The following is a 21,026-nucleotide window of genomic DNA, read 5'->3' on the forward strand; positions in this document are numbered from 1 at the left end:
TTTTAATGCCCATTTAATCAGGTGTGTGAATTTTTTCTTGTCTATAAATTTGTGTTTTAGATGCTGTTTAACTTTGTAATTGATCGCTCGGCATGTGCGTTGTGCATACGAAGCTATTAAAATGGTGTACATTATATCGTTGAATAGTTTTTTTAGTGATGATCCAATAAATCATCGTCGAGGTACATAAATGATAATAACAACATAGATAATATATATTTATGTATTTAAAAAAATTAAATATATTATAGAGACAATGTAATGGTTATGTCTATAATAACTGTTTTTATTTGCTGCCCATAAAGCAATGTTAACATTTATCAAGATGTGATTCTCAAAGCAAAATTATATATAGTTGGACATACATGCAACTAAAATATCTGTAGCTCTTAGTCGGTTTTACCCTTTATATGTAAGGATAAAATCTCAAAACAAGTTGTATAAAACAAAACGTAATTTATAGTATTATAAAATCTATTACAGAAGGAACATATCAGTTTGCACTAATGTCAGATAATTTAATGTGGGATTTATTCGCTTATCTTTATTTCACAGGATCCATCAACCATTTCCAACTCTTTCGAGTTGAAGGAGACGATCAACTCTCTTATTCCAGCTTTTGTGGGTAAAATTTCGACTGTTGTCATAAATGTTTGATCGCTTGGTACAATGCTGAAAAACAAAATGTTAGTGTTGAATACAAATTCACGGTTATGACGATACATTTGTATTTTACTTTACAACATTCATTGAAAGTAATCACTCAGTTATGTTTTACGTCATCAATTTCTAAATTAAACTGACTGCAAAAGTACACAATTGTTAAAAAAAAAAGCAATGCATTAAGGAAGACATATTTTGAATATGTTGATCTGGCATTGATGAAAAATAAAACCCGTTATTGTAATGATTAATCGTAAATAATTTTTACGCAGTGACTGGATTTACACAATGGGAAGTCCATTAACGTATGAGGCGTTCAGTCAACTCATTATTAGGCATCACATAAACAGTACCAGTATTGTGTACCAAGTATTCCAAGTACATATTTGAATATACCCTTGTTATGAATATCTTCCTTATAGCTATACATAATTTATAAGAAACCCCATTTTATTTCAATCAATTACGAATACAACTCTAACCTTTGAGGTATAACTTGGTTTTCCGTTAAGCCAGTACCCTCAACTGTTAATTCGCAACTAGTCAATGCACATGGAAGTGGATTTGTGAACGAGACTTCTGCTTTTATCTTCTCGCCAACCTTTCCAGTAGCTGGTGCCTAAAGTAACAGTATCGATATATCATTATAATATAAATGCAAAGCATATAAGTGTATGATTCAGTCCATCCATTTTAAGTATAAAAAATAAGGGTATGTTATATAATTGGCAATGAGAAAAGTTAACACACAAACAAACATCCACCAGAGACGAGAAACTATGATGTAAAAAACTATTTTATAGATTACAGTGCGGTCTTTAACCATAGGTAGAAACTTATTAAACAATGAGTTAAACAAGGCCTTAGCATGATAAAATGTAAAAGAGAGGCGAAAGATACCGACGAGACATTCAGACTCATAAGTCAAAAACAATCTGACAACGCCAGACAAACAACAGTACACAAAAAACAACATAGAAAACTAAAGACTGAGCTACAAGAACCCCACCAAAAACTGGGGGTGATCTCAGGTGCTCCGGAAGAGTAAGCAGATCCTGCTCCACAGTTTACCGAAAAAAATCCACGGCCTGATTTATACTCAAAACAATACACGAAAAACAAATAAAGTGACAGATTCCGACGAAAACACCTAAATTATAGGCTCCTGACTTCTTATTCAATGTAGTTGTACTTTAATTCAACGAAAGAACTTAGGGAAGAACTAACAGTGAGCTGCTTCAGGCGAAATAATATGGATGAAAGGTTTGGTAATCATCTTCCCAAAAAATATATCCCTTTTTGAGATTTTAGACTGAAAATTGAAGTAAAACAACTTTTTTTTTTATTCGTGGAATTTTAATTTGAATGAAGCCCCTTGAGAAATAAATACCCCTTTCAAAAGATATTAATCAGAAATGATATATGCTTTATCCGTCCTGCTAATAAGAGTTGCGCCATGAGCGCATGAGCGAAAGACAAACTTACGGGTGGATAAAAACTACATATCCCCGGGTAACACAGTAAATGGTGTATCTATAAAGAACTGCAATAAATACCTTGATCTTAAGTTCTGGTTTAATCAGGCGAAAGGTATCTTGATCGACGTATGAGTGTTCAGTTTCGAGGATTGTACACATACATGACATCTTCATATGGCACTGGTCAACCAGCTTGCTATAGTATTCATCAAATGTCACCTTGAGGCTCAATTCCTTACCTACAAATAAATACAAATAAATGAATAGAATGCTAAGAAATTACAGGATATTTGTGTATTGCTTATATGTGTTTCATCTTTATCAACCATGTGGTTTAATTGATTTGACCTTAATTTGATTGTTTCTGTGGTTTGTTTCTTTGTTTGAATTTAAAAACACTCAATGTTATAATGATGGAGGAAGCAATGAACATTATTAAGTAACCTTATCACAAACTAGTCGATAGATTGTCACATGACTAGTAGTGGTGTTGATACCCTAAAACCGTTGAACCTTTTGAAATTGCAAAAGGCTAAAGCAGTCTGCCCATTTAGATTTCAAACACTGAAGTTACTTTCTTTTCGCCAATATTTTGATCTTACTGCTGATTTTGATGTGCAATACTGACTGGGATTTTTTTTTTTTTTTGACGCAGAATCATTAAGCAATGGTTTCTTGTCACATTAATCAACGTTCAGTGGAAAATATGATACAGGTATTATACTCACTTTTATTTGCTGCTATTTTCTCATTGCCAATAGCTAAATTCTTCACTCTTTTGGCTGGAACTCCAGTATAGTACATACTACTTGTACATATTGAACCAGACAGTGTCCGGATCTCACTGCTGTTATTGCTTATCTTTAGAATAATTTCAAAATCTTTTCCGTATGGAGCTGTTTCTTTCTCCAGCAATTCAAACTGTACATCCTATATCCAATGTATATTAAGACATCATTTTTTTTTTCAAAATACTCATTAATTCCTGATAACATGATAATATCTTATATGTTGAACTTTTATAAAATAAAATAATCCGCAATTCTTCATGTTTTTTCGTTAGGATATGATTTTAATCCAATTTTACGCCAACTCTGCTCAGTAGCATATATTTTTTATCAAATATGCAAATACCTTGGTAAAACGAATAATTTATTATTTGATTCCCATTCGCCAGAATATTAACACATATTTTTATAAGTTATCTGCCTATAAATTCTGTAATTTTTACACTTACTTTTGTTGTTTCACATTCCTCTGACAAAGTTGAACCACGATGAGTTTAATATTGTTTCACAATTTAATTCAGCCTCATTCAGTTATAAAGTTACTAAATGAGTAAAATAGGTGTGGGTCAATGGGACAGCAACTATTTATCAAACTGTAGCAACCAAACGTCTAGCTCTCATGAGATTCTTGCTATCATTTTATGTATTATTGAATTACACTTAGGGCTCATTAGAACAGTAAGCTTACAATTTTGATTTATACATAATAGAATTTGATACATTGTATCATGTCTATTAAGGTAACTCACCCAATTCTGTCAATAAAACGGATTTATAAACAACTGTCATAAAAGTTGAAGGTTTAGCTAGCAATAAAACCAGGTTAGCCCAAGATTTGCTTCAGAAACCAGTACGTATACCAAGTCAGGAATAAGACAGCTGTTGTCCATTCGTTCCGTTGATTGATAAAGTCGAGCGTTTGATTTTGTCAGGTTTTATGAACTTCTCCCCTTTTTTAAATTTACCTTGGAGTTCGCTATTTTCATTAATGCTTTTTTACACGTTGTTCTTAAACAGTGAAAACCTTATTATATCATTGACCATTTAGCAGTACAATGTCCATACAGTTACTTTTTTATATGAGTAAATGCGAAATTAATCAGTAAGCATGTTGTTTCAACCCTATTTTGATTTTCAAAATTCATAAAACATTACATGTTATAATTTTGTGTTTGATTCCAGTTTATTGTTTGAATAACTAAAGCAATAATTGTGAATTCATGAAATTATAAAGCGCCTACCATAGGTTTGCCTTCATGGTAGATACCTTTTCTACTAGACTCTTGATTGGCTCTCATGACTGCTGTTCTTTCTTCATTCGAACCTTACATAAAAATTAAAAAATTAGATTTTAAATAAAAATATCAATATATTATATATAAACTGGGTTTAAATTGAAGAAAGCAAGTGTGTAAAATTGACATTCAACATCAGTCACGAAAAGTAAGCATTATATTGTTTGGACTTTTTTATGACAAAAATTACATTTCTTTATCAAAATCAATATTCCTTTTATTCAAAGACAACTTCCTTTATATTGGAAAAACTCATAAAACTCATACAATGATTAAATCAAAAATTAAATATTGTTTTCTTATTATCTTTTGTTATTCCTTATGAAGTATAACGATTATTTGTCCATTTCAAAGAAGCAATTCATTCTATTTGTATAATGCAAATTCAGGCGACGGTAGTGTACCGATGGTCAAACCTAGTCAATCGATTAGGAATAGACAAAGCAAGACAAGAAATAAAAATTGATGGCAGTTAATAGAACACTTTCTTTGTTTTGGAAAAATTCATACAACTCATAAAATGATCAAATCACAAGTTTATTAATTTTTCTTATAAGCTTTCGTTCTTGCTAATGAAGTATAATGATTACTTGTAAATTTCAAAGACGCAACCCATGCTATTTATATAGCACAAATTAAGGCAACAGTTAGTTATCGATGTTCAAACCTCGTAAATCCATTTGAAAGGCACAAATCAAGACAAATAACAAAAACTGAGGGAATCGCATCAACAAAGTGTCAAGTAAAGTTCCCTTCATTGAAAACTATGCAATTTTGTTCTTTTTTATCAAATATCACTCTTAACCTCCATGGTTTACCTTCTGGGTGTTTGTACTGATTAGTCACATCCTCGCGATATCTATCATAACAGAAATTTTCCCAATTTCCCATTGGTTTCCCGGTTGGTAAATGTGTACTTATATGTTTTCCTATGCTGAAATAATAATTGATAAACAATAAAAGAACAGCAGTTTATGCAATTCATTTTAAGACGTAGGGTAAACTTATTATATATACCAGGATTAAAATTTTGTACGTACGCCAGACGCGCGTTTCGTCTGCAAAAGAATCATAAATGACGCTATGGTCAAAATAGTTAAAAGAACAAATAATGTACGAAGCTGATGAGCATTGAGAACCCAACATTCCGAAAGATTTTTCCAAATACAGCTATGGTAGTCTTTTCCTGTGGTATAAATTTCCTTAGTATTTCGAAAAATTAAAAGTTGTGTAAACAGTTAATTTAGAAATATGACCACATCAATGATACTTTATTTCCACACAGGAGTGCCTACTACTGGGCGTGTGATACCATTGGAGAGATTGCAGAATGAATTTTTTTACAGCTTTTGCAGTTTTTACTTTGTACTCAAACGCAAGAGGTATTATAGATTAACGCAGAAATTTAAGACATCACATTTTAAATTATTAATAACATTAAACAGTTAAACATCTATAAAACTCATATAGTTTTGATTCATGAGACAGAAAAATCATTTTTATAACTATTCCTAGCTCAGAAACCTTTGATATGTGTCTGTCTGTTTGTTTTTATGATAGTTTTGTTTTCATTAATCTGAAACAAAAACATGTATTACATTTTATACTAATAGGTGCTTTACTGTCTTTATGACACATCCTTACATTAAATTTCTTTTGCAAAAAAGGGTTTCGGTACTGGTTACCTGTGTTTTTGGAGTCCAATATTTTTTAGATCACCAGTTTCAGTCATTTGCCAGAAGACTTTGTCTGCATTCACCTCCGCGAAGACAAATGGTGTATCAAAAGGAAGGTAGACCTCTCCGGTTTTAATGGCTGCTAATGGAGCAGGTCCACATTGATATATACCTGGGATAATACACTGTGCATTATAAATTACAATAGTAAATCTAATATATTTACACCAATAAATGTAATTCATGTTATATCACCAAAAACCAACCCTCATTTGATGTTTTATTTTTTTTTAAATTGATTGTTCTGTAGTAGAGAACCAATGCAATGTATTATGTGCTAGCTTAGGCTGCTTGTGAACTGTTAGACCTCGAGGGAATCATAAGCTCAGTAGTCAGTGCTTGGACAATGACATTATTTACTACATACAATTCATCTTAAATATATTAAGAAACAAAGTTTTAAACTCCGTCAGTCAAAGTTGACCTTAGATGAATTTGGTTATATAGTTTAGGTCCCTTTTGGACATATAATTCCTAATGTTTCTCCGTATCTATACTGGCTTTCAAATGTTTAGGTTCGAGCGTTCCTGGTGAAGATATATCCAGAAAAACGTTACAGACACACGAAAATGTTATTTTCCCATGTCTATGCAGTCTAAGATTTAGATAGAGATAGCAATATCGTATATGTGTTTCAGTGTATTGTTATAGAGAGGCGATACCAAAAGGACATACAAACTCGGAAGATGAAAAAAAACTGACAACGCCATGGCCAAAAAAAAGACAAAAACCCAAAAGACAAACAACTGTTACAGTACACAAAACACAATATAGAATACTAAAGACTGAGTAACACGAACGCAATCAAACACCAGGGGTGATATTAGGTGCTCCGGAAGGGTAGGCAGATCCTGCTCTACATTTCGCACCCGTTGTGTTGCTCATGTAAGTACAAACCCGGTGATAAGTCTAATTCGGTAGGTCACATTCGGAAACAAGAGGCTCATGAGAGCCTGATATCGCTCACCTGTAATTTCAATTTCAGGCATTTGACTTATTTGTAGATCTTACTTTGCTGAACAATTTTGTCATTTACACTTTCTCTCTTTCTATAATAATATTAAAGATAATACATAACGGGTAAAGTACACAAAACTGTAAAATTTCCTAAAAATTAACTTTTCAGGACAGTAACCCAACAACAAGTTTTCCTATTGGTCTAGAGACTACTTGACAGGTAGATCGATCTAAACCTGTTTAACACTTTCACCTATGTCAGTTTTGCTCTTACTGCTTTAGTTTTTGAGATGAAAGCCAAAAACTTCATTTGACCCCTATGTTCTATTTTTAAAAACTGCCGCAATGTTTTTGAATGGATCGAATCCCTGAATACAATCTATAAACTAGATACCCTAAGGAACATTAAGTTAAAGTTTGGAAGTAGTTGGCTCACTAGTTGCAGAGAAGAAGATTTTTGAAAAAAGTAATAGACCTTCAGGAAAAAATATAAGAAATAAACGTTTCAAGGGCAATAACTCCTTAAGGAGTCAATTGATTATTTTGATCATTTGACTTATTTGTTGATCCTACTTAGCTGAACATTTTTGCCATTGTACACTTTCTCTCTATTATAATATTAAAGATAATAACCAAAAACAGTAAAATTTCATGAAAATAAAATATTTCGGACAGTAACCCTACAATGGTTGGTCCAATTGGTCTGAAAATTTCATAGCAGATTGATCTTGACTTATTCATCACTTAAACTCCATGTCACTTTTGCTCTAACTGCTATAGTTTTTGAGATAAAAGCCATAAACTGCATTCAACCCCTATGTTCTATTTTTAGCCATGGTGGCCATGTTTGTTAATGGATCACAACTTCGAATACAATTTATAAACCAGTTACCCTAAGAAACATTCAGTTAAAGTTTAAAAGTATTAGGCCCAGTAGTTTCATAGAAGATTTTTAAATGTTAGCAAACATGATAAACAAATTGTGTAAAATTGTCTTTAAAGGGCAATTACTCCTTAAGGGGTAAATTGACAATTTTGGTCATATTAACGTTTTTGTAGATCTTACTTTGCTGAACATTTTTGCTGTTTACAGTTTATCTTTATCTTCATTAATATTCAAGATAATAACCAAAAACTGCAAAATTTCCTTAAAATTACCAATTTAGTGGCAGCAACCCAACAATAGGTTGTTCGGTTCGTCTGAAAAATTCAAGACTAATAGAACTTGACCTATTGAACAATTTAACCCCATGTCAGATTTGCTCTAAATGCTTTAGTTTTTGAGACAAACTTAAAGCCAAAAACTGCATTTGCCCCCTATGTTCTATTTATAGCCATGGTGGCCATGTTTGTTAATGGATCAAAACTTCGGATACAATTTATAAACCAGTTACCCTATGGAACATTCAGTTAAAGCTTAGAAGTATTATTAGGCCCAGTAGTTTCAGGGAAGATTTTTAAATGTTAGAAAACATGATGAACAAATTGTGTAAAATTCTTTTTAAAGGGCAATAACTCCTTAAGGGATCAATTGACAGTTTTGGTCATTTAACTTTTTTGTAGATCTTACTTTGCTGAACATTTTTGCTGTTTACAGTTTATCTTTATCTTCAATAATATTCAAGATAATAGCTAAAAACTGCAAAATTTACTTAAAATTACCAATTTAGTGGCAGCAACCCAACAATGGGTTGTTCGATTTGTCTGAAAATTTCAGGGCTGATAGATCTTGACCTATTGAACATTTCTATTTCATGTCAGATTTGCTATAAATGCTTTAGTTTTTGAGATGAAAGCCAAAAACTGCATTTTACCCCTATGTTCTATTTTTAGCCATAGCGGCCATGTTTGTTGATGGATCAAAACTTCGGATACAATTTATAAACTAGATACCCTAAGGAACATTCAGTTAAAGTTTGAAGGTAGTTGGCCCAGTAGTTTCAGAGGAGAAGATTCTTGAAATAGTTTACGACGACGACGACAGACTACGACGACGACAGACGACGGACGCCAAGTGATGGCATAAGCTCACATGGGGCCCTTCGGGCCCGGTGAGCTAAAAAGAGGACAGGATTGTAGTTACGACAATAGGAACATATCCATCGTCATATGTGAAACAGATATTCCATAACGGTCTGCCTACTCGTGATGGCGCCCGTAAAATTTACGATGGGATTATTTCAACTTCACCAATTGGAACTCTTGGTTTAATAGCTTCCTTGTGAGCAGCAACCCTCTATCAAGGATATCATGATAGGAAATACAAGCCCTGGAATATCGATATATACTCCATATACAGACTCTGCTGGAATTTTTCTACATCGAAATTGTAAGTTCACAATTGGGAAGTAACTTACAAATATCACAAAAATACATTAATGGTGAAATATAAATATGTCTGGTAAAATTTCGTGGAAAGACCGTAACTATTGTCGGTAACACATTAACATAAAAAAGATACGGAATGTGTGTCAATGAGACAACAACTCACAATAATAAAATATCTTCATGCAATCTTCAGTGAAGGTTGCGAAAGTGTTCACATCGTATTGCAAGTTATCTTCGCATTCACAAATCGCTTTACATCTAAAAAAGTTATGAATTCAACATGGATGACGACATGTATTTTCACTTAATAGAAAACAAAAAGCGCCAGCGACAACTATAGTTAAATAATCTTCTGATTTTTTTTCTAACATTGGAAAAAAACAAGCTATTAAAGATACATCTCTAAAATCCCTCCAGAAAAAAACTTAAATTATATCTCATTTACAAAAAACCAAGACCCAACTTAATAGAAGCAACACTTTCTAATACAGTATCAATAATGTTCGCAGCTTTTTAAAGATTAGCACTGAAAAACATATTTAAACTTACCATCACTGGCTTCTTGGGGTGTAGCATCTATAGCTTGCCACCCGCCATAGCCTTTTGGCAGATCTGGCCTTGCCATCCATACATCGTTCCATACATGAAAATTCCTTCAATCAAAAAATGTTTACTAAATTTGATGTTCACATATAATAATTAGTTTTTCTTTGCGTGTGTAGGAACAAATAACTTTGTAGAGAACGTTTTCTGCAATTCCTAATATATAGGTATTAACATCTCTCTACTGTCGTCATAAATGAATATAATAAATAGAAAGACTAGTAATCAACACTTTTAGTTAAGTATCACAATTCAATTTGTCTAGCTTGGTAATTTGCATTCGCCTTAATTGTCCGTCCATTCGTGAGTCTTTAGTCGAAGCATATTAGCGAAAAAAGTAGTTCGGTCTAAACACGATAGGAAATGATTTCTGAGTATGATAACGTGATATCTCTAGGTCTTTTATAGCTTACTTAAAGGTATAAGTTTATGCTAATTTTTTAAGGCAGTTCGGTCAACTATAATTGCTTACATCCACGTTCTATTGTCTATGATGAATAGTTGTATCATCAGCAATCATCCAAAATCAATTATATTTTTTTAATATTGAGTTAATAAAAAGGACAGGAATTATTTATTCTTTAGACTCTAAAGATCGGTTCAAATTATTTCGGTTGTATTACGTCGTCGTGGTAAAATCTTTTATTTGATTGTGCGTTCGCTTCACACAGTTATTCTATTGTTACGTAGTACAGAATTATTTTTATACTAATCCACGAAAGAGAGGCGGAATATACCGAGGGATAGTTAACCTGAAAAGTTGAAAACGAACTGACACTGCCATGGCAAAATACAAAAACGACCACAAGACAGACAACAGTTTAAAACCATTCCGTAGCACATGAGTAGATCACCCCCAGTTTTTGATGGTGTTCCTGTTGCTCGGTCTTTAGTTTCTAGTTTATGTTTGTAAGCAGAGCCTCCATTTGGAACCTGTCGTTTTGCTCATGAAAGTACACACCCGGTGATTTATCTAATTCGGTAATTCACGTTCTAGGAAAAGAGGACGGGATCATGGTTTCGAAAAGTAGAACATATCCGTAGTCATTTTTGAAACAGATATTCCATAACAGTACCCAAATTCGTGATGGAGTCTATAAAATAGGGACGACTTCACCTTCACCACTAAAATTTCTTAGTTAAATAGCTTCCTTGTAAGGAGCAACCCTCTATCAAGGAACTTATGATAGGAAATGCAAGCTAGATGGAATATCGTATCAACTTGAAGATATAATACATATGCAAGCGCTGGAGGAATATTGCTTTAATAAAAATGGAAATAAGCTTGATAATGTTGGGTTGTACCTTATAAGCAACTTTCAGATTTATCATGTATTCATTTTTCTTGTTTGCAAATTGATAGAAGACGCTATGTTTCACTTACCAAACGCTATCATCATTAAGTTCTTCTAATGAGTCTCCTGTCGAATCAAAGTGATTGTCAATAGAAATAGAACCATCACAATCATGTGCAGATGCAAAATTTGTCACACTTCTTGCCGGTATACCAAGAGTTCTACAAACTGTTAATTAAGATATTTGTAAATGGAAAGTAAGATAAAAGAAATGTTGTCAATATGTTGGTATCATGAATTTCAAGTATTTGTATGTACAGGAGTGAAAGGGGGTTTTCGTCTGTTTATGTTCTTAGGGATCAAGATTGACATCATTGTATAAGTAAACAATACTTCCATTGATCGAATGAATTAATTGGAAAATACAAAACTTATTTTCCATCTAAATCTTCTATCCTTATTCACCAAGTAGTTGTATTCTTCACCGCCATTATCCGTACGTCCGTCGTTGTCGTTGTCTGTTAGCACTTCCGTCCATTATTATTTTCACATGATGGTACTCATATTCTGATATGTACTAGTATAAAAAATATTTGGACCTTTATAACGTCTTTTTGAACGGTGTAAGTGATTTTAATATCTGTTATGGCAGTCACTTGTTTGCTAACACTTAGATTTTTCTATTACAATAACTGAGCATAGTACTATTTTTCTCAATGAATAATCCTGAACGTCGCCTGCATATTCTTGGTATTATATTTTACATTTGACTTATTATAATTTTGGTCAAGATAAATGGGAACAAATTTCACCGTCCAAGCAATGGGACTTTCCTCAATTAAAACATAAATATTATGCAACTTAACATTTAAATATAATTTTCATATTACATGACAAAAACCAATACAGTACAGATGTCGGAAATGGGTAAAAGGAGTAAGTTCGGTTTGGGAACTATTGCCTCGAATATTATGTCGATTGTTTAAAGATAAAAATTATTTCAAGTTAATGAATATGCATGTAAAAATGAACTATTTTTGTCTAGCTTTTCTAATAAAGCGTTGACATTTACACCCCAAAATGGCCGAACATCATGATTTTGGTGAAAGGTGACAAAATCGTCCACATGTAGGCCTACATAGCATATAGTGCATTCAAGTCAGATATGTAATGTGTTACAACAAACAAAATGTCAAAATATCTTTGTTGTCGATGTATGCGCTGTGTGTTCATCGTCCGAAAACCAATGTATTTCTAATAATATCAAAATTTGTTCTATTTGTGAAGCCAGAAAAAAAGAAAGCTGATTAGTAGATTTTCAACAAAGATACCGATTAATCATCATAGAGTTGTTCTACGTATTAACATTATGATAATGGTACATAAATCCGTGGTTTAGCTAGAAATAGGAGTCATATTTGGGCACTGCCGACCCTTCTCCTTTATTAATCGATACGAAACAGGAGAGATTCATCTATTCTTGCTTTTATAACTCGTGCATATCAAATTTGATATGTTATCCGACAAATTATTTTTATTGTATATATGTCCCACTTTCCCTCGGAGTTCGATATTTTTGTTATTTTACTTTTTGTCACACATTGGAAATACAATATCCAAAAAAATATATAATGGAGAGGTTTCAACTTACGAGTTGTAGTAATTCCAGAGAAAACCCAGCATTGTCCGTAATATACACTCCTTTTAGTTTTATAATATTCTTGTAAAATTGCAATACTCCCAACCCAATGCAATGGCGACTTCCCACCTTCGTAGTCACCTGACCAGTTTCCCTCTAAAACACCATATTCGTCTGAACCGTTTGCCTGAGAGAGAAATATAACATTTTAAATCATTTTAGCAACTCATTCTGAACTGTGTTTGTTGGTCATTTTTCGACATAGAACTGGTTGGTACTGATTCCAAAACGACTATCGTTGAGTTTTTGGAGAACAGTGTTGAAAGAGAGACGGAATCACCAAAGGGATATTTAACACATAAGTCGTGACAAACTGACAACGCCAGGGGAAATAAAAACAACGACCAAAGAATGTAATAACATAAACGTCACCAATTTGAATGCACCAGATGCGCATTTCGTCAATGTCGCATCTGTGATGCTCGAGGTCAAATATTTAAATATCCAAAATCTAATACAAATTTTGAAGACTGGAGTCAACCAAAAAGGACCTAAAGTATAGCCAAATCCGGACAATGAATTATAGATTTACATGCGGAGAAATATTCCTTTATTCAAAATAATAAAACAAATGTTATAACAGCAAATTTTAATCAAACAATATCCGTATTTTCATGCCAGTACCGAAGCACTGGTTACTGGGCTGATGGTACCCTCGGGGACTAACAGTCCACTGTTTACATGGATACACATACTGTTATTTAAAAAAAAATAAGCAATAACTGACTTCAGATGTGTTGAACTTTCGAAGCACATGAGTTCATCCCGCGTTTTTTTCTTTGTTTTGCTGCTCAATCTTCAAATTTTTGTGCAGTATTTTATGGACTTCCTCTTTTGTCTTTTTGTAGTGGCATTTTCTGTTTTGCTTTGATTAGTGTGTTCTGATTTTCATTTGAAAATCTTCCCTATTTTCTGAATACACATTATACATATTAAAGGAGATCTGAGAATTACGTAAATGACACAGTATCCAAATAAATTATCTTAAAGTCAATATGAATGTGCTTATTTACATTTCATGAAATTCTAACTAGACCTACCAGTGCTGATATTTTTCTTGCCATTTTGACTGGATCTCCTCTAGTAGACCAGAGTTCTACATTACTGTCTAGCAGATACATGGCACAATCAAGAATATCTTTTTCAAACTGTTAAAAAAACAAAATACAAATAAAACCAAATAACACAGTAAGTGTAAAATCATAATTGAAAACATTTCAACTCTATCTGACAAATTTTAACTTTCATCTTATTTAAATGAATTTAAGTGCAAGTCTTTGTAAGAATCAGGCAATTTAGAAGAATTTCAAAACATGACCGAAAAAAAACCGCCGACCTAACCGTCTTATTTTGAAGTTACCCTTGTCCCAAGATAGAAATGGTAGGTCTTTCGTTTCTGCGTGTCTGGTAATTCCAGAAATCACTAGACAATCTTTGGATGGAATGATAGCAAATTATGGAGTTAGCTCCCCTTAATTGGTAATTTATAGTGCATTTCAACCAAATATATCTTGAAATACCAGAACAGTAAATGGAAATGAATGTTATATTCGTGCGCCATTACACATTTCGAACTTAAATTAATGTTAATTTAACTTTAGTGGATAGTTGTCTCATTGGCAATCATACCACATCTCCTTATTTCTATATTGAGTGGGATTTTGTTTGTCATGTTTTCACCACTGCCTGATTCTTAGGCAGACTGGCAATTTAAAATTCTCGACAGATTTCTCTACAAACATTCAGCAAGAAAACTTTGGCATGCCATTGCATTCAATGGGTATGATGATAAAAATAATGATAGGGTAATATGCAACTTGTTTGTATAGAGGCTGCACAACGACAAAAAAAAAGTTTAAATTAAACAATATAGTACAGTTTTCATGTATAATAGTCCGTAATATATCTAAAACAAATTGCAATACGTTATGCATCAAACTGTTAATGAAATCTACAGAATAAAATGTGTTCGTTTCTTTAATTAGAAATTGATATTATTCCAATTTTTACACAAAACTTTTATGTTTCTTAGTGTAGGAATGTGGGTTGAATTATGCATGCAGAGTCTGTCTCTACATGTATAGAATGTCGTTGAGGTTTTATTAAATTAAGATAACGCTGTAAACGTTACGTCTAGCTTCGTTGGTTTTTTTTTATATCGTATTATATCATTAACTATAGGTGTACCTGTCCAAAGTTCCACTTTCTTCCATTCATTGACTTCATGTTTCCAACATAGATTCTCCCCTTGTCGTTTAAGATGTACTCGTTTAATAAATCTTGTTCATGAAGGTAAACTTGGTCGTCTATGAAAATATATTTTAATTATAGATGAAAGCAATTGTTGATGGCCAGTTTAAACAAGAAAAACTGCGAGCGGAGCTCACAAACTCAAACCATGGTCTGTCATTTGAATAGATTTGGCAAAGTTATTTTTGCAATGAGAAACCAAAAGAAGTCCTTCGGATAAAAAACAAATACATGCACAGCTGCACAATGCAATTTGGTACGTGAAGATAATGTGGAAGTATCATTGAAATAGGGACTGTGATTTAGGAAAATTACAAATATTGCGTGTTTTTCTTCTTTTGTATAGAAAAATTCACGTTAATAACAAAAGCATCATTCAAATATCAAAACAATTTTAAAAATTCACAATGACATTATCATTTAATTAATCAAATCCAGTCACTGGTATACGAATGGTGTAGTTGATATAAAGTAAAAGGTGAGTGAATGGTCACAACGACTGAATTGGGGTATTACCACTATTAATGTTGCATTGACATTTTCAATTGATAATATTAAGGTCACGAAATGTAGGTGAAAATACGATCTCGATGTATATTAACTATAGAAGTTAATAGCAACTTCTTTGACTTGATAAGCTGCCATTGTAATTGATGTATACGTGTACTAGATTTCATTTGACGGCAATGTTTGCAAAGTATAAAGTAAATGACTACTGTATTTTTTAGTTTGGTAGTTTACACTGACATGTCTGGTAGTCAGATGGTATTTACTTCATTAACATCACTGATGTGGCTGTCGTTTTGTCTTTTCATCCTGCCGTATCTAAGGGCACATATGGCCAAATCCTAGGTACTTCGTTCATTATTTGTATCACGTGACTTTGGCCTTTTTTGAGTAAATTATTTCACTTAGTTGTAGATTGAAAATATAAATCATATGAAATTTGCAAATTAGCAAAGTACCTCATTTTTTTATATGATTGGCATATCAAACTTTGGTTAAAATAAAATGATTTTCTTCCGTCTTTCTTTCAGTCGATCTTGATTATAATACTTCGGTCTGACAGTAAAGTCTGTTTTTTTTTCTTTTTTAAAAACAAAGCTGATAACAGTTCATAGTATCATTGCAGGGTATTAAACTTTAAGATACAATTTTCTTGTTGTTTTTTGTTTGTTTTACGGAATTACCGTCCTAAGTCTGTATCCTTATTCAGTTAAGTGATGCTTCCACAGAAAACTACTTATGGGTGATTGAATGATAACCTAACTGTTTTATCTGATCCTTGTATTGTGATATATCTTTGCCATTAAGTCTTTTTTGGCAAAATTCTTTACCGAATTTCTGTCAAAATTTTATTTATCTGTGCCATTAAGACTTTTTTGTCAAAGTTCTTTACCGAATTTCTGTCAAAATATAGAATATAAAAAGTGTCAACTTATTTCACTTATAGGAATTATAAAAATTAAAATGCGAACCTGTAAAATGTTTTGTAGCAGGTCAGTTAATCAAAAAAGCCACATGTGAAGACCATAAACAAATTGACTTATTCATTATATTAAACTTGCCTTTACACCAAGGATTGAATAGCATGTAGATATTTTGATCGTGACACATGTCAAATATTATTGTCTTGTTATCGGATTTCACTACAGTTTCAATCTGTATCTTCCATATCCCAACATAACAAGAAGGCGGGGTATTTATCCTGATTGACAACCTTTTCTTCTCGTTCTTTAAGATCCATGCTCCCCATTCTTTCTTTACATCCTTATCTGAGAGAATGAGACTAACACGTGTCCCTTTTGTTGGTGACGGATTATACCCTGAAAAAAATACTGCTATGCTGTATATGCGGTATATTTGCACTAAAAACCTCCATCAATTTTGCACATACATTTTCATGTTTTTTGTGAACTTCACATTCACAAAAAAGATGAAAATATATGTGCAAGAGTACGTATCTGCGTAATCTAGTGTTGCAATGACCGTTAATACTGAATTTAGAATTTCATTTCAAAACTACATAATTTAGGAAATAGATGATACTTTGGTGCAGAAACCGCTGAGGTTTTTAATAACGGTTACTACTAACTTGGTTACTTCGTTACAGGAATTGCTTTGTAATACCACTCGTGGTAATATAGTTAACGTAACTACTTAGCCACTAAGTTACAAGAATAATGTGTTTCATAGTTACACTACAGAAAATAATGTGTCACCGAGTTAAAGGAACTACTTTGTTACTATCATGACTAAATATCTACGTTATTTAACCAAGTTAAAGGAACTATCATATGTAACCAATTTAAAGGAACTATTTTAGTTTACGAAGTTAAAGGAACTACTTCATTTAACCAAGTTAAAGGAACTACTTTGTCACCGAGTTAAAGGAACTACTGTGTTACTCAGGAAAGAAACTAATTTGCTACTTAAATTATAGTTCCAGGAAATACTTTATGAAAAGAACAGTATACACATTAATATCTAGTTTATGCTGTCGTACACGAAAAGTTTATATTAATAATGCGATAAAAAAAAGAGGAAAACAACCTCATTACAAGCAATACATTATACATAAGTCATAGGTGAACCATAAGTTTATGTTGACATTAAAATGCTCTCGTTTTGAAAATGCATATATAGTATTTGCGACTGGAAGATAAATAGATATTAATCGATAAATCTCTCGGCGTCCGTGTTAAAATAAAAATCTTTGCAACATTTCTTTAGGGGTCAGTAGTGTTCTGTTGCAAGTCAAAATGTCTGCATCTATGCAACATGTCCTCAATTCCCAATGACAGTCGACATTCTCGACATCCATGCCGTCGACCTTCTGTGCACAGGCTATATTGATTTATTGTTAATTTGTTCTCGTCCTCAATATGCACGCAAAACTTGCCACTAAACGTAAAAGAAACAGCAACCAATTAATCAACTATAAATTTAAGGTTGTATGTAAGTATTCCTGAATTCCTACAAATAAGGAAACGTTACATATATATCCGCTTATTGAACACACATAAAAATGACCGTTATATTGCTTGATAATTCAATTTTGGATGTAATATGTCTTCTGAATGGCTGAATTTTTTTTTGGTTATCAGCTCATAGACATAATTTTGTCATTTAACTGTGACATCACCAATGGTTTTTTTTTATGATTTACTCCTTAATGTTAAAATGGAATTTAGAATTAAACTATTAGGAACGACTGTAATACTTTTTCTGTATATTCGAAATAACCTAAAAAATGTGGTGCACACTTTTAAATAACCCGCTACGCGGGTTATTCAGTGTGCACCACATTTTTGATGTTATTTCTTCATAGACAGAAAAAAATATTACAGTCATTCCTTAAATGTGAATATGCACTTTGTATGGGGAACAACTTTTCAACATTATATCACTAGTTGAATCATTCGAAACAGGCAAAACATCTTGTTCACACTTTACATGTAGTAGCAAACACATCAATCGACCTTTTGAACTCCACATAATAAACAATTCAAATTAGATGAAAGTTGACATCTAGTCAATAAATGAATGTAATTTTACCCAGAGGAATTTTTGTCTTTTTAGTGCGAAAAATTTGTCATGTTGACAATTCCAATAATATCATCTCGAATTTTAAATCTCAGTAGCATTATTTGAATCTTAGTTACATTTTTCAAAATTGCACTTTCCAAGACAATCACTGATTAATAGGCGTTTGACTTGGGACAGGCCCATACAGAATGTGATAGGGTTAGACATATTCGGGAGCTTATATACCCAATTAAAAAACTTTGTGTATTAACAAAACTGTTAACATGATTTTTTATGATTGCATATTGAACAATAAACAAAACAATGTTTAGAACATATGCTGAGTATCTCTTCCTGATGGAAAAAAGGAAGCTACTCAGCTGGATAATTGTAAAAAAAAATTGTAAAGTGGTATTAAGCATTTAGTAAAGTTACATGTAAACATTTGTGTTATTGTTTCCTCTGGCTTATCAAAAAAACACAACAGAATAGTATTATTATTGTATCTTCATTAGTTATCTAAACTATGAATCAATTATCATAAGTTTAAGAATATTTGCTGAGAATTTTTCAGTCATCATTTCTAACACTATGAATAAAGGACACTCCTACAAGGAGACACATCCGATATAATGTAACAATAAAGAGAAAATAAATTTCTTCAGTTTTCAGAGTATAAGATTTCCACGAGGAAGAAGATGTTCGCTACTTTATTCTAAAACTATAACTTGTTTTTGTTGTGGTTCGTGCTGTTCATTCTTTAATTTTCTATGTTGTGTTTTTATCTATTTGTTTTGATCGTTTTTTTTTTTTTGTCATGGCGTTGTCAGTTTGTTTTCGAACAATTAGTTTGACTGTCCCTTTGATACCTCTCACCTCTCTCTTAGTATTGTTTACAATGGCGGATATTTCATTACAAAAGGAACTTGTGTTTTAAATAAATTATCCTTTAACGTTTAAGTTTTTGATAAAAACATTAAATCTTTTTGTCACATTCAACACCTACATGTATCTTGATTAATATATTAAACATAAAGAAAAATTACGTTCCACTGGCAGACAGGTTAAATGATTCCTGAACATCACAACCCTTACTACAAAGGTTAAAATTTTATAGTTTTATTAATATAATCATTTCGCCCGATCGGATGCTGGATAAAGTGACGAAGTACGAACTTTCTACGTATTAATGATATATTCTTTATTTGTAACGAAATGATTCCCAATTAAATATGTTCAGTTGAATAGATAAGTTCTATAAGTAAGCATACACAGCCTGAAAGTTGTGTCACACTACATCTCCTGTGTGCATAAAACAAAGATATCCGAGAGGGTGGCGTTCAGAAACAAAAGGAGAAATACATTACAGTAAATTGGCCAACCCCTTTATGACCACACGCATCATATTGACCATGGATGAATATTAAAATACGGCGATAAAAACGGCCTTCAACAATGAGAAAACCCCATACCGTACAGTAATATTTACAATACTTCTCGATAAAGATAAAATTGAGAATGAAAATGGGGAATATGTCAAAGAGACAACAACCTGACCAAAGAGCAGACAACAGCCGAAGGCCACCAAAAGAGTATATAAAGGAAATATACCTGCAAGGAAAACAAACTTTAGATCATCTTTCTTTATATCATAATTCCTGTTCACTTCAACAGTAATATCGAATGTTTGCCCTCGTCTCACTATCAGACCTCTGCCTTCCTCGCTGATGCTGTATTCATTAGTGTGATGTTCCTTCGAGTTAATAGATATATTCAAATCCACATTTTCTATAGTCAAATCTGGTTTAACTGGTGGTATAGGTTCTTCAAAATAAAGCAAAATCAATATTTTTATTTATATGTATATATTAATTATTAGTATTAAAATATCGATGCAAGAAATTAGAATATTAATCATAATATAATCAATTTTAACTATTTATTTCAAGTTCAATCTAATATCATCTGTTTCCAAACAAAACCAGTCATTTTATAATCAGAAATCAACTGGATGACGACCAATTTTCCCTTAGAGAAAACAATTTTGCGTAGACTTTTTAACTTTTCAGATCCAAATAAAAGTATGGGAACACGCCACCATAGTACATGTATCTTACAAACATATAATTGGAGTTGTCTAACATGCGTGATTTCTTCATAACACTTAACATAGCTTTCACGCACAGTGAGACCCCCCCCCCACCCCCACCCCCTGTTTTCCAACGACAACCACTGAACTACAGGCTCCTGATTTGGGACATGCAACAAAGGATGTGACGGGGTTAAACATTATTGTTAGCGCTCAACCCTCCCCCTAACCTGGGACAGTGGTGTAACAGCATAACATAAGAACAAACGCTAAAAATTAGTCGCAATTGGCTTAACTCAAAATATCGGTACGACGCA

The 21,026-nt window shown here is 32.5% G+C and overlaps 1 protein-coding gene across 3 annotated transcripts in view; it reads right to left on the bottom strand.

The window, feature by feature from the left end:
* Nucleotides 1-205: 205 nt before the first annotated feature.
* LOC127702316 (hemocyte protein-glutamine gamma-glutamyltransferase-like) overlaps nt 206-21,026 on the bottom strand; it is a 109,545-nt gene continuing 88,724 nt past the window's right edge. For all 3 annotated transcript variants that reach the window (XM_052206457.1, XM_052206459.1, XM_052206458.1), the window contains exons 3-16: nt 20,232-20,444; nt 16,661-16,918; nt 15,030-15,148; nt 13,883-13,990; nt 12,795-12,969; nt 11,233-11,371; nt 9,795-9,898; nt 5,910-6,072; nt 5,043-5,158; nt 4,171-4,253; nt 2,870-3,071; nt 2,220-2,380; nt 1,146-1,282; nt 206-672 (exon numbers count right to left, since the gene is read on the bottom strand). In XM_052206457.1, coding sequence (XP_052062417.1) covers nt 531-672; nt 1,146-1,282; nt 2,220-2,380; nt 2,870-3,071; nt 4,171-4,253; nt 5,043-5,158; nt 5,910-6,072; nt 9,795-9,898; nt 11,233-11,371; nt 12,795-12,969; nt 13,883-13,990; nt 15,030-15,148; nt 16,661-16,918; nt 20,232-20,444 — 2,120 coding nt within the window. In that variant the 3' untranslated portion in view covers nt 206-530. The remainder of the gene's footprint in view (nt 673-1,145; nt 1,283-2,219; nt 2,381-2,869; nt 3,072-4,170; nt 4,254-5,042; nt 5,159-5,909; nt 6,073-9,794; nt 9,899-11,232; nt 11,372-12,794; nt 12,970-13,882; nt 13,991-15,029; nt 15,149-16,660; nt 16,919-20,231; nt 20,445-21,026) is intronic.

This window comes from Mytilus californianus, unplaced genomic scaffold (assembly GCF_021869535.1).
Source record: "Mytilus californianus isolate M0D057914Y unplaced genomic scaffold, xbMytCali1.0.p SCAF_5, whole genome shotgun sequence".
Classification (NCBI taxonomy): domain Eukaryota; kingdom Metazoa; phylum Mollusca; class Bivalvia; order Mytilida; family Mytilidae; genus Mytilus; species Mytilus californianus.